The sequence below is a fragment of the Gobio gobio genome (genome assembly GCF_949357685.1).
Source record: "Gobio gobio genome assembly, chromosome: 22".
NCBI lineage: Eukaryota > Metazoa > Chordata > Actinopteri > Cypriniformes > Gobionidae > Gobio > Gobio gobio.
In genome coordinates, this window is record NC_137118.1 from 43,320,581 (window position 1) to 43,334,951 (window position 14,371).

The following is a 14,371-nucleotide window of genomic DNA, read 5'->3' on the forward strand; positions in this document are numbered from 1 at the left end:
TAACTTACTGTATGTTGATACTTTACTTCTTTCAGTGTCATTGAATTGGATGCCTATTAAAACTACAGGAACTCAACCTTCGGAAAGGTAAATGGTGATCTGACTGCAGCATGAGATTTCACTTTAAAACTGTGTGCAGAAAAACAGCGTACATTTTGTAACTTTAGCCGACTGAATGATTGTTGAAAATGAAGCTGTAATCATGGACCATCTGTTTAAAACTACTGAATTTATTTTGTGGGTTTCCTCTTCCAGGGACTCAAGCCCAGCATCTGCTGTCTTTCCATCTGACCGCGTTCTTCCTCTTTTGTTCTGTAGATATGATCACTCATTTGCTCTGGTCGGAGAGCAGATATTGTTGTTTGGTGGATGTTCAGAGGATGGGTCTCAACTCAAAGACATGTATGCACTGAATACAGGTACAACACCGGGAATACTGGGTGACAGTCTTGCACCAAAAGAGTCCAGTTGTAATTGTACGCCTAATTCGTCTGACTGTAATGAACTAAGTGTTTTCCCATAGAGACTCTGGTGTGGGAACAGTGTAAGGTTAAAGGAGATTCTCCTGTTGTTTGTGCCGGTCAAACCTTTACGCCACATCATGACAAGGTAAAGTCATTTCAATGGAGTACATGACTAGATTTATACACTACTGTTCAAAAGTTTGGAGTCCGTAAGATTTTTTTTTAAATAAATGAATTATTTTAATTTAGCAAAGACACATTATATTTATCCAAAGTGATGGTAAAGACATTTATAATTTTACAAAAGATTTGTAGCATGTGTAATGATTTCTGAAGGGAGTAATGATGCTGAAAATTCAGCTTTGCATCACAGGAATAAATTACATTTTAACCTATATTCACATAGAAAACTGTTATTTTAAATTGTAATAATATTTCAAAAATGTTAATTGCGTTTCAAATCAAATAAATGCAGCCTTGGTGAGCAGAAGAGACTGCTCAAAAACATAAAAAAAATCTTACCCCACACTTTTGATGAGTGATGTACATTTTCAGAAATAAATGTGAATGACGAAAACACTGCAGTTTAATACTTAATCCTCTGGGGCTCTTCGGTCATTTCTGACTAGAATTCTTTAAAATAAAAAATGTTAAAAATCGTAGCTTCATCAGAATGGTCCGAAACTTGGTGACTTTATTGGTACTTGGTATATGAACACCCAAAACAATTGGGGACAGGATTTGAAAAGTCTAAGTGGTCGTAAAAAAAATAGTCACACTCAGGGTGTTCGGGTCAAAAATGACCCCCATAGGAAATGAATGGGAAATTGGCAAAAATATGAAAATACAGAGTTTTTTTGTGCTGCATACAATCTACAAAGCAGTCAGGATGCAGAAAAAATGACTCAACAGTGAAGGGGGGAATCTCTAAAACATCAAGAGTGCAGAAAACAGACAAAAAAACTCACACACACACACACACACACACACAAAAACACAATTAGCTTTTGGAATGGCATGCGTTAATTTGTGTGAGCGTGTGTCTTTGTGTGTATAAGTGTGTGTGTGTGTGTGTGTGTGTGTGTGTGTGTGAGTTTTTTTGTCTGTTTTGCACTCTTGATGTTTTAGAGATTCACTCCTTCACTGTTGAGTCATTTTTTTCTGCATCCTGGCTGATTTGTAGATTGTATGCACAAAAAAAACTAATTTCCCATTCATTTCCTATGGGGGTCATTTTTGACCCGAAGGTCCTGAGTGTGACTATTTCTTTTTACGACCACTTAGACTTTTCAAATCCTGTCCCCTATTTTTTTGGGTGTTCATATACCAAGTACCAATAAAGTCACCAAGTTTCGGACCATTCCGATGAAGCTATGATTTTAAAAATGTTTTTATAAAACACAAGATCCACTATAGTGGTAAAAAATGTGCTATTGCGTGATAAAAATGCTCAATGTGTCCACCGGATGGCACCGATCTCATTATAAAAATTGCTTTCATGTGGCCTAGGCTTGACTCTAAAATGAAATACAGCTTTAATAAAAAATAAAAAAAAATTATATTTATATACAGTATATATAAATGTTTTATTATATTCAATGGGAAAAAATGGGTCATAATTATTGCATAAATATTAATTATAAATCATAAAATTATCTCAAAACACCAAAAAAGAAAAGAAAAAATATTATTGAAAAAATATATATTTCATTGATTTTACTCCAATCTTTTTTTATCTTAATCCCGCCCTCTGAAGGTCCTGAGTGTGACCCATAAATGAACAAGGATCTGAGGGCCTGGTCTGAAGCACACGGTGCAGGTGCACTTAGGGCTTGTCCGAATCCACTTTTTTAGTTAGTTCGAAAAAACGGTCGGCACGTCAGGTGCATGGTCCAAAAGGGTTGTACCTAGTCTCTTAGGGTGCTTTCACACTTGGTTAGATTGCCTAGACCGAAATCCGAATTCGATTGCTCCCCCCTCCCCCTGCCCCCGCTGGACTATAATTATATTATAATATTTGGGTCCGAACCGGGGTGCGTTTGCGTCATCAAAGCAGCAGATGTTTACCCGGTTGCTTAGTAACGTCAGTGAGCGTGAAGGCGGCAAAATACATAGTGTTGCTCACCTCACTTTTATATTTTTGTTTTTGAACTGTTGGTTTTGTTTCCAAAGCTTCAGTACGTAATGGCACTTGCGTCTATGCTCTAAAGAACGCTGAAGACAAGCAGAAATGAGATCTACAGCTCTCTGCTTGAAGTACCTCAGTCACGCTCGCCAGGAAAATGAGTGAAACTCACACAAACACACATTTTTATCAAATCATATGTCATTAATAGCGGCTCACTACTGTTAGTACGATTGCGTTCACATCAGCAGCGAACCTTACCAGAGTTCACATGAACCGAACCCCAGACCACCCTTTTAAAGCGGATTCTGGTACGGTTCGCGGGTGCGCACCCGAGTTCGGAAGACAGCGTTCACATCATCCAAACGAACCGAACTCTGTCGTCAATCAAACCCGGGTGCGCACCAAAACTGATGGTGTGAAAGCACCCTTAATGAGTCATGGGTGTGTTTTGGGCGTAACGTGCAATAAACCAATCAGAGTCTCATCTCCCATTCCCTTTAAAAGCCAGTTGCGCTGGCACCATGGCGGATTCGCTATTTACATGGCGGAAAGACTGAACGCTTCTCCAGAGAGGAATCCTTTTATTTTTAATATTTAAAAATGTGTGTGTGCTGCTGTGTGTGTAATAAGCAGAGTGTACGTGCGTTGTGCACCCGCCTATAGGCACATATTACTAACTTTAAAGGTGCTCTAAGCGATCCTGGGTGGAGTAACTTCTTGTTGACGTTCGAAGTGTTGTCAAACAAAACAGAGGCTAGCTAGACCCTCCCTTCTCCTCCTCTTCCTCCTCCCCCTCCCCTCCATGCTTCCTGAAACAGTCATGAACGTGCATTTAAAATGGAAGTAGCTTGCATGCTAACGCTGCTGTGGTAACGATGGCTCAACCAACTACTTCACGCTCATTGTGAGTAAATTGATGTACTTTTAAATAAAAAAGTATGTTTTAATACAATAGTTTGTTGATAGTAACGCATTCTTTAATGTGAATTTTTTAGTAATGGAAAAGAGACTGTGTTAGTTTATTCTCCATTGCTAACGCATTCTACAATTTTCGAAGGCTTTTCCGATGTAAATTCGGGACTTTGCGCGTTCCTTCTCCTTTTCCCTTTTCGTTGCAAGTTGTTCCGCAGGACGTCGTCTCTTTGGTTGTGTCGGCCATATCAAAATCATATCATTCGAACTTCCCTCTTTATGCCTCTCTCTTCTAAACACCGCCCTAACCCCAAACCTCCACCCCCAAATCATTCTTGTCGGTGATTGGCTGGAGCACTTATGTTTCGTTGTCCAGACTGCCCAAGTTTGTTTTTGTTGCCGTTTGTGGAGCTTGTACTGACTACAGAGACCGCGTTTTTTCAGCTAGCAGATAGCGAGGAGATGTTTGCTGTATATGACAAAAAATGTTTTGGCCTAAAAAACATGTGACATCGCTTATAGCAGCTTTAAATAGCACAAAAAAACTGCGCTATTGACTTGAGAGCAGGTTTTTGTTGGTCAATGGCGCAGTCGTTTTCAGTTCCTCAAAATAGCAACGCCGACAATGCGCCTGAACACACCTGGTTTTCAGACCAGCGGGCGAACAGATGGGTGCGAGTGCATTTGCTATTTAAACAACGTAGCGCTGGATGTGAAAATGAGAACTGCGTCAGGCTGAAACTAGCAAAAAACACTTTTCTGGCGTTGCATTGCGCCGGGTGTATGATAGGGCCCTTGGTGTTTAAAAATTTCAAACAAAGTTCAAGTATGAGCTAAAGTAATAATGGTGCATTAACTTTTTCTTGTGACGATTCATGTCTCACTTTTCAAATACTACACTATTGTTATTTTGATTCAGGATATTTACTTATTTGGGGGAACAATCTCTAATCCAGACGGAGCGGTATCTTCCACCAATGAAATTCACAAATTAAGCATCGGTAAGATGAGAAGCAAAACTACCAAGTAACTCCTTTTTCCTCATAGTCATTTCCAGTGAATGACACTAACACTCATCCTGTATCTCCAGCAAAGATGAAATGGAAGGTACCTCTGTATGTGGGCATCCCTCCCACCAGACGTCATGGACACACGGCTTTCATCGTCCATAGTCATGTATGTGAGTCTGACTGTTACTGGGGGTCTGTTTTACATACACTGCCATTCAAACGTCTGGACACACTCAACTGTTTCTCAGGATCACAAAAACGATTGATCTAAAGGCACATGCTTAGCTGATTTTCTGATTTTCATTTCTTGAAACTTAATGAGTTGGAGAAGCATCATGAAATGATCAACACATATGTTCCTTCTTTAAAAAGCATCCCATGATGCACCTCGTGAAGTTAGTTGATGAATGTCCAGAATGAGAGCTGGTGAGAATTGAGAATGACAGCTGGAATGTAGACTGAGTAAAAGCTCAAATATAAAGTTTCTATTTGTGTCACATGTTTTAATCACATCATTCCCAGACAATTTGTGTTATTACAGAATTTTCATCTGTACTATTATTAACACGTGAAAAATCGTCAGAATTAAGGATGATTAGATGTGTCAGAAATGTTTAGTATATGTTATTTTAGTATATTTATATACTATTATAGTATTTATTGATAATTTGAAATAGCTTTTATTAAAAAATGTTCAGGTTTCATTTTCATTTTAATTGGTTTTAGTGATTTACACTTTAAAAGCATTAACTAACATAAACTAACAATGATATCATAAACTAACAATGATAACTAATGAAACCTTATTGTAAAGTGATACCTAATTTTGTTATGTGCTTTAGTCATTTTATTAGTTTTTTTATATTTCCATTTATTTCAGTTTATTAATTTTACTACTTTAACTTAGTTATTTTATTTCAGTTAGTTGCCGCCAGGGCCACATTTCTAAGTTTAGGTTTTTCATCTAATATTTATATTTAATTTTATCTTCATTTTAATTGCTAAAAACTTTTAATACATAAACAAGAAAAGTAGTTTTTACAGATTAAAACTGTGGTTTTCAGAATAATTTTGTAAAAATATAGTAAAAATGTAAACATATTTACAGACCAACCTTTACATTTAACCATTTAAAACTGTAATTTACACACACAAAAAACTTTTTTGGACTTTTAACATAAAATAACACTGGTGGTAAAGAGAAAATTCATCATAGGTAGCTTTTCCACATACTGAGGTAAACATTAATATATAGAAGATGCACAGTATCATACACATAAATATAAAACACCATCATGGTAACACACATGACACTAAAATAATGCATTTACATAACTGATTTGTACATAATTGTACATAACTGATAAATGAAAACTAAGAAGAAACATAATTATTCAAATAATCAAATGTGAATTATCATACGGGGAATTCTGGGAATGTCAGTTAACGGGTTTTCACTGTAAATTATAAGAGTATTTGTTCTTTTTACTTCCAAAAATGATACATTTAACAGTAATTTACTGTATAATAACACAACAAGTAAGTGTGGTTAGATCTATAACCGTTTTTTCTTTATATATATATATATATATATATATATATATATATATATATATATATATATATATATATATATAAACAGATGTAAAAATGTGTTTATCAGTATTTTAACTTGATTTCTAAGTGAGTGTCTTTCTTCTTGGTTGCAGCTTTATGTGTTTGGAGGCAAAAATGAAGAGCAAGAATTTAATGACTTGAAAATAATGAAATTAATAAACCCCTCAGAGAGACAGCCAGGTACATACCGTCTTGACTCCTACATACCAGTCATCTGTTTTACTTTCATTTGAGCTTGCTCCATTACTTCCTGCACACTGTATTATAGTGATGAAGGAGATTTTATCTGAGTTTGGACTGCAGGGTGTCAGTAATAGGTGGGTGTGTTTCTGTGACTAAAATACCCAGTTTCATTACCAGTTTCATATGAAAGTAACGTTCTGTTATTAAAATCATTTCCACTTGATCAGCTTCGCTCCGACAAAGATTCCCAACGTGAAGTATGAGCTGAGTCCATCTCCAGTGACCGTGAAAAGCTACAGGAGTGAAAATATCCAGGTGATTTACGTCACACAAACATCAGGCATGTCATTCAAAACAGTGAATGTTGAAAGCTTTGCATTTGGGCTCGTTGATAGTTTACACTACCATTCAAAAGTTTGGGGTCGGTAGGAATTTGTATTTTTTATTTTAATTAATACTTTTTTCCCACAAGGATGCATTAAATTGATCAAAAGTGATAGTAATGTCATTTATAATGACGGTTTCCACATAAATTTGATGCAGCACAACTGTGTTCAACATTGATGATAATCAGAAATGTTTCTTGAGCATCAAATCATATTAGAATGATTTCTGAAGAATCATGTGACACGGAAAACTGGAGTTATGATGGTGGAAATTCAGCTTTGATCACAGGAATAAATTATATTTTATTATATATTCACATAGAAAACAGTTATTTTAAATTGTAATAATATTTCACAATTTTTACTGTATTTTTGATCAAATAGTGTAAATGCAGCCTTGGTGAGCATAACAGACTTCTTTCAAAAACATTAAAAAAAATGTAACCTTGACAATTGATCTTTTGACATATAAGAGGTCTTTATACCATTAAAACATCCTGCGAGAGCTTAAAGGGTTACTTCAGTGATTTAGCATTAAGCTTTGTATTTAAACTGGGTCATGCAGTAGAAATGTGAAGACTTTTTTCTGTCTTTTCTAGACTGAGAAAAGACAGAAAATGTCTTTTTGTCTCATGTGGATGAAAGACAACAACTCCCAGAATGCACTTGCTTCGCTGCCCTATGAGGCCACTCCACACCGTTGTTTTGATCTTCATAGTAATACAATCATTTCGTTCAGTTAGAGAATAAACACTACAATTAAAAACTGAACGCGTCTTTTCAATAAAGTGTGAGTGAGAAGAATGAAAGTCACGTCACAGACGCAGCAGGAGTCAGATTTCTTTCATCGTGAAGAGCTGAGCAGAGCTGAGGTAACGTTAAGCGCCAGTCTGGCACGTTTTCTGATCGTATATGGAAGCTAAACTATCACAGGAATTCATTGAAAAGTTGAAACACTCACTTTACTCTGCATCGCTCCGTGCGGCCGTCTGTGTCTACATTCTGTGAGTGAGATCTCTCCCCTATGGATGGGTTGAAAAATGCGGAACAGCTCCATCTAGTGGCTGTAGTCTATAGCCTCTGGCCAAAAAATCCTCAGATGATGCAAAATGACGATATTTGCATCATCGGAGGATATTTTCCAGAAATAAAATGCATAATTCTCTCGTCTCAGGGGGATATGAGGGGGGAAAGTACCATAATTTGAATATACCACCAGGTTTTTACTGATACAAAGCCTAATGCTAAATCACTGAAGTTACCCTTTAAAACAAAGCATTTATATAATCAAACACTAAAAACAGATTTAAATTGTTTTTAAACTGTTTTAAATTGCGGGATCTGTGATGTCACATGGGCAAATACATTTGCAAATGCCCGCCTCCAGAGCCAGACATCGACCAATAGTTATACATCATCACACCATAGGCCCCGCCCACTTGCGTTCAGCCGCTTAACTGCTGACATCTGCCTACACTGGATGTGAGCGTCGCTTCAAAAGCAAATAGAAGCCATTATAATCACTGACGCTGTCTACACTGATACAGCATACAGATGTGTGATCAGTTTCTGACACTCGTTCAGACGCTTGAGTCTGTCAACAACAGGACAAACAGTAGAGTGAAAGAGTGTTCGTTCAGTGTGTCTCTCTACAGACTTCAGAAGGATCCCAGCATAGCAAACAAGTGGATGGTTTATTTTAATGGCGTCCCGGATTGCGTCGGAGGATTATATGTTTGTTCGGAGCATTTTACTTTGCGAACGAGGCACAGTGTAATGGAGAGTTTGCAAAGAAACTTGTTAAAGGGTTAGTTCACCCAAAAATGAAAATTCTGTCATTAATTACTTACCCTCATGTCGTTCGACACCCGTAAGACCTCCGTTCATCTTCGGAACTGAAATGAAGATATTTTAGTTGAATAGTGATGACGATTTCAAAACAAGGCATCATGAAGCTTCGAAGCGTTATGAATCAGCGAGCCGATTCATGATTCGGATCGCGTGTCAAACCGCCAAACTGCTGAAATTTGGCGATTCAAACCGCTGAATCGACTGATTCTGATTCTGATCACTGATTCTTAACGCTTCGAAGCTTCATGATGCCTTGTTTTGAAATCGTCATCACTATGTAAGTCGTTATTTAGGGTTTTTTTGCGCACAAAAACTATTGTCGCCGATTCATAAAGTTATTTTAGAACCACTGTAGTGAGATGGACTTTGTAACGACGTCTTTAGTACCCTTTAAGGGTCTTGAGAGTGTAAAGTGCCATTGTGCCAATGGAAGCCTTTCAGAGCCATCAGATTTCAACTAAAATATCTTCATTTCTGTTCCGAAGATAAACGGAGGTCTTACGGGTGTCCAACGACATGAGGGTAAGTAATTAATGACAGAATTTTCATTTTTGGGTGAACTAACCCTTTAAAAGATGAAGCAGCATTTATATTTTATCTGACAGCTGCTGCATCACAAACACAAACCATAAATTATCTCATAATGCTTTGTCTGTAAATTACTTTATTATATAACATTTTCTTCATTTTTATTGAAAGTAAATGCCTTTCCGATGTGATATGTGATGGGAAAAGGGAGAAGAGCGAGCTTGCCAAAAGGCGGATTCGAACCCGGGTCGATCGCGTCAAAACCTAGATCCTTGAGCCTTATGGTGCGTTCACACCAGACCAGTGGTGTAAAGTAACGAATTACAAATACTCTCGTTACTGTAATTGAGTCGTTTTTTTCTCAGGAATTGTATTTTATTAAAGCTACACTATGTAACTTTTCCGTCCACTAGAGGTCGCCTGTTCAAAACAAAGGCGTAGTTTGATGACGCCACGTTTGAGCGCAGAATCTTGGGACATGTGGTCTTCACCTCACAGCCGGTGGAAAACAGTCAGGATAGGACTCGGGCAGAAATCATGTTCATGGATGCGATTATTAACATTACTGTAGTCTGAAGCAGAGCAGGAGCGAGTGTTGTGGAGCTGAGCAAGGCCGCAGGAGCGATTGAAGATCAGGACTGTTATTATGGCATAGTCGCTGGCGGGACTTTTATTATGACACGGTTGCCGGCGGCACTTCCTCTTCTCCAGTGCTGAGTGTGAGGTAACGCAGCTCTGTTTATCGTATTAGATATATCTGAGTGTGTTGAAAAGGAAGTTATGACGTTCGCTCGGCGGCTGCTATGACACTTGTTCACACTGCAGTGAGAGTAAAGTGTTTCACTGAATAAAACCGGAGACCGAGGGTGACGCAGATATGACGCAATCGACAGGCGACTCCCTCACACGCATAGCTCACACGTCCCGGCTCCTTGGTTAAAATATCAATTTTCTCACGATTTACAAATATTTGAAAACATTTGGGATATTCTAAGTACTCAACTGAACAAAATATATAACACTGGCCTAGTGGTTTCTGGATGTTTTACTGCAAAAATCCTACATAGTTAACCTTTAAAGGGTTAGTTCACCCAAAAATGGAAATTCTGTCATTAATTACTCACCCTCATGTCGTTCGACACCCGTAAGACCTCCGTTCATATTCGGAACACAAATGAAGATATTTTTGTTAAAAGCTGGTGGCTGAGAAAGGCTTCAGATAGGCCTCCATTGGCATTCAGTACATTTACACTCCCAAGACCCATAAAAGGCACTAAAAACGTTGTTACAAAGTCCATCTCACCACAGTGACTCTACAATAATTTTACGATGCGACGACAATAGTTTGTTGTGCGCAAAAAAAAATCAAAATAACGCCTTTATCCAACTTGTTCTCGACTTCCGTGTGTGCCTCCACGACGCATGCGCGAGAATATGACGCAGATCCGGCGTTCGGACATATGACCCAGAAGGGATTTGTTTACGAGCAGAGGAAGACGCGCATGTCTAAGCTGTTGGATTCTACATTGATCGTGCTTTAGGTCTCGGCGTAGTTCTCAAAATGGGGCTAAAGTGTGTATTTCATGGATTCCCGAACGCCGGCGCTACGTCATATTCTCGCGCATGCGTCGTGGAGGCACACACGGAAGACAAGAACAAGTTGGATAAAGGTGTTATTTTGATTTTTTTTTGCGCACAAAAACTATTGTCGTCGCATCGTAAAATTATTGTAGAGCCACTGTGGTGAGATGGACTTTGTAACAACGTTTTTAGTGCCTTTTATGGATCTTGGGAGTGTAAATGTACTGAATGCCAATGGAGGCCTATCTGAAGCCTTTCTCAGCCATCAGCTTTCAACAAAAATATCTTCATTTGTGTTCCGAATATGAACGGAGGTCTTACGGGTGTCGAACGACATGAGGGTGAGTAATTAATGACAGAATTTTCATTTTTGGGTGAACTAACCCTTTAAATAGTTTAAAAACCGTGTACTTTTACTTGAGTACATTTCAAATGCTGTATCTGTACTTTTACTGCGCTATTTTCCCTAAACCTGCCGTCACTACATTATACGTATGTTTATTTTTTTCCTATGCAATAATGTTAGCCAATCAGAACAGTGGGCATTTCCTGACACGCCTTAAAGGAGCGGCACCTTAAAAACTGATCATTTCAGACTGAGGCTCAGAATGAGGGTTGAAAATAATCTTTTTTTTGTTGTTGGTTTTTTTATGGAAAGAACTTTATTAATATTATAAGTGTACCTCAAGGAACATAAAATAATAACACATTTTTATTTTAATTAATGTCACGACCCCTTTAAATGGTAGTTTACATGCAGGTTTTCGCTTTAAATATGAATTAATATATAAGGGAAAGTGTATGCTTTAGATGCTGTGGCTCACATAATTTCTTTATATATAAGGAAATATATGATTTTGTAACCATGGCAATAAACTCATGTCACTTTAATCCAGGTGAGCGGTCATAGAGATTTCAGTACAGTCCGTGATGAAGCCATGAGCATGATCCACAAAGCTTTTGCCATGTTAGATGAGGAATTCCAAAAACTCGACAGGTATAGAGATTATCGTATTTGGTTATTTCAAATCAATTGTCTAAATCACTAATAACGCAAAACTTCTCGTCATCTGAAACAGAGAAAAGGAAGCACTTGCACGAGACACAGAGGCTCTACAGAACGAAAGAGACGCTCAAAATGAGCATCTCCTGAGGCAGAGACAGGTACTACTGATCAAACTGACGTCATTACATTCGTTTTCTTGGATGTGTCCGTTCCTGTTCTTCACAATGCCTAAAGGAAGTTTGCGGTTGTGATTGGACAGGAACTTCAGGATATGCTGGAAAGACACAAAGCTCAGAACGAGGCCTGGCTGCGTGCCCGAGCAGACGAGAACGACAAGGAGAGGAAGGAGCTGTGTAAACTGAGGGTGTGTAACTTTAAAATAACCACAAACATTTACTTCATAGAAACCGCTGCCAGACAGAGACAGAGCAGCTCAATTGAGCAGTTTAATCTTTGAATTACATTCTGTAGCATTCCCTGTCTGATGGTTGATTGCTTTCTGTTAGTAATTATTGACTGAGTTAGTACACACACACACACACAAACACACATACTATATATGTGTATTATAATAGTGCTTAACCTGGATTTATCGCATCTATCATAAAAGTTTGTGTTTATATATGCGTGTATATATTATTATGTTTTGTATATATTATGTGTGTGTGTGTTTATATATATATATATATATATATATATATATATATATATATATATATATATATATATATATATATATATATATATATATATATATATATATATATATATATATTGCTTAATCAGGATTAATCGCATCTAACAAAGTTTGTGTTTACATAATATATGTGTGTGTACTGTGTATAATTATTATGTTTATATAAATACAAATGCATGCATATATTTAAGAAACATTTGTTATATTTATATATAAAATATTTATTTATAATATAAACAATATAAATATGTATACAGTATATACATGGAAACATCTCTTAAATATATACATAATAATTATACACACTACACACATATATTATGTAAACACAAAGTTTTATTTCAGATGCGATTAATCGCGATTAATCGATTTGACAGCACTAGTGTGTGTGTGTGTGTGTGTGTGTGTGTGTGTGTGTGTATATACACATACATATATATGAAATATATGTTTGTGTACAGTATATACACAGACATGTAAACATATACACACACACACACACACACACATATATATATGAAATAAGATATATAATTATAATGAGATATATACACACACATATTAAACATACAGACTTTTATGTTAGATACAATTAATCCCGATTAATCGATTTAAAGCACTAATATTTAATGAATTTCTTTTTTTTTTTTCATAAAATGCACAGAGTAAAAATATAGTGCATTCTGTTAACTCCCTTCAAATCTTAATAAACATATCTTGATACATAATATTTCAGAATTGCATATTGTCCGTCATATTTTATCTATTTTATTTTTTGCATGAACTATTCCTATAAAAGTCTCCTTCAGGTCTGCCGTACCTGCACAATCAGTGGTTTTCCCACACTGCAGGAACAGTTCACACTCAACTCGCATTTAAAACTCTGACAAATATCTCATTTTGTGCGTGGAGTGACGGCTGTTTAACATTTCATCATGCCACGTCACCTGCCGGTTCTTATTGATTGATTCTGTCTGAATATTCCAGGAGGAGGTGCTCCAGGAGCAGGAGAGACTCAAAGAGGAGCAGTGCAATATCCAAAAACGCAGTGAGCAGCTCCTGTCCATTATGCAGCAGTTCAAAGGCATGTGAAGACACTGTCTCCATGGCAACCGCAGAGGGAGACGGCCCGAGTTTTGTTTGGGAAACGGCGAGATTATTGATGCCACTCCCTTACTGTGATATTTGGGTTTGTTTGTCTGCCTGATGATTTGGTTATTCTGCACTGCTGTGTGTGTGTGTGTGTGTGTGTGTGTGTGTGTGTGTGTGTGTGTGTGTGTGTGTGTGTGTGTGTGTGTGTGTGTGTGTGTGTGTGTGTGTGTGTGTGTGTGTGTGTGTGTGTGTGTGTGTGTGTGTGTGTGTGTGTGTGTGTGTGTGTGTGTGTGTGTGTGTGTGTGTGTGTGTGTGTGTGTGTGTGTGTGTGTGTGTGTGTGTGTGTGTGTGTGTGAAAATGGATGTCACAACACGTTAGACAACCTCGTTACCAGATATACCTGTAGAGCACTGGATGATTTATGTTGCTTTTGAAAAGATTTTTCTGAAACGTGATGAAGTAAACAGGTTTGCCACCAAGGCCTATGTCATTTATTTTCATTTTTCTCCATAAGCTTGTGCTGATAGAAACTGAGGCCCTCGGGTCACTAAATGGAATTGATCTGGATGTGATATCAGTTATGAAAAAAATGACAGATTTATTACAAAATAACATTATACATTAATTGCATTTTTCCTTTTTATAGTTACATTTAATAATTTACATTTATTTATATATATATATATATATATATATATATATATATATATATATATATATAATAATATATATATATATATATATATATATATATATATGTACACACACACACACACACACACACATATATATATATATACTTTACAGACAGTCAGACAGTATCTTCTGTACATTTTGATATATTTTGATATTATCTAAAAATACACTTTTTATCTGATGTGGTCATTTGTGTTTTTTAGGATCTCATACAAGCCA

At 37.0% G+C, this 14,371-nt stretch overlaps 1 protein-coding gene across 1 annotated transcript in view; it reads left to right on the forward strand.

Annotated features, from left to right (window-relative positions):
- Positions 1-13,455, forward strand: part of LOC307118428 (uncharacterized protein) — a gene marked incomplete at both ends in the record, with an annotated part of 30,354 nt that extends 16,899 nt beyond the window's left edge. Inside the window, 12 exons of the mRNA XM_079804036.1 lie at positions 36-87; positions 319-419; positions 524-609; positions 4,424-4,505; positions 4,595-4,680; positions 6,224-6,311; positions 6,400-6,448; positions 6,542-6,629; positions 11,557-11,657; positions 11,740-11,824; positions 11,926-12,030; positions 13,351-13,455. Of these exons, the coding sequence (XP_079660162.1) occupies positions 36-87; positions 319-419; positions 524-609; positions 4,424-4,505; positions 4,595-4,680; positions 6,224-6,311; positions 6,400-6,448; positions 6,542-6,629; positions 11,557-11,657; positions 11,740-11,824; positions 11,926-12,030; positions 13,351-13,455 (1,028 nt within the window). The remainder of the gene's footprint in view (positions 1-35; positions 88-318; positions 420-523; positions 610-4,423; positions 4,506-4,594; positions 4,681-6,223; positions 6,312-6,399; positions 6,449-6,541; positions 6,630-11,556; positions 11,658-11,739; positions 11,825-11,925; positions 12,031-13,350) is intronic.
- Between the last annotated feature and the right edge of the window lie 916 nt (positions 13,456-14,371).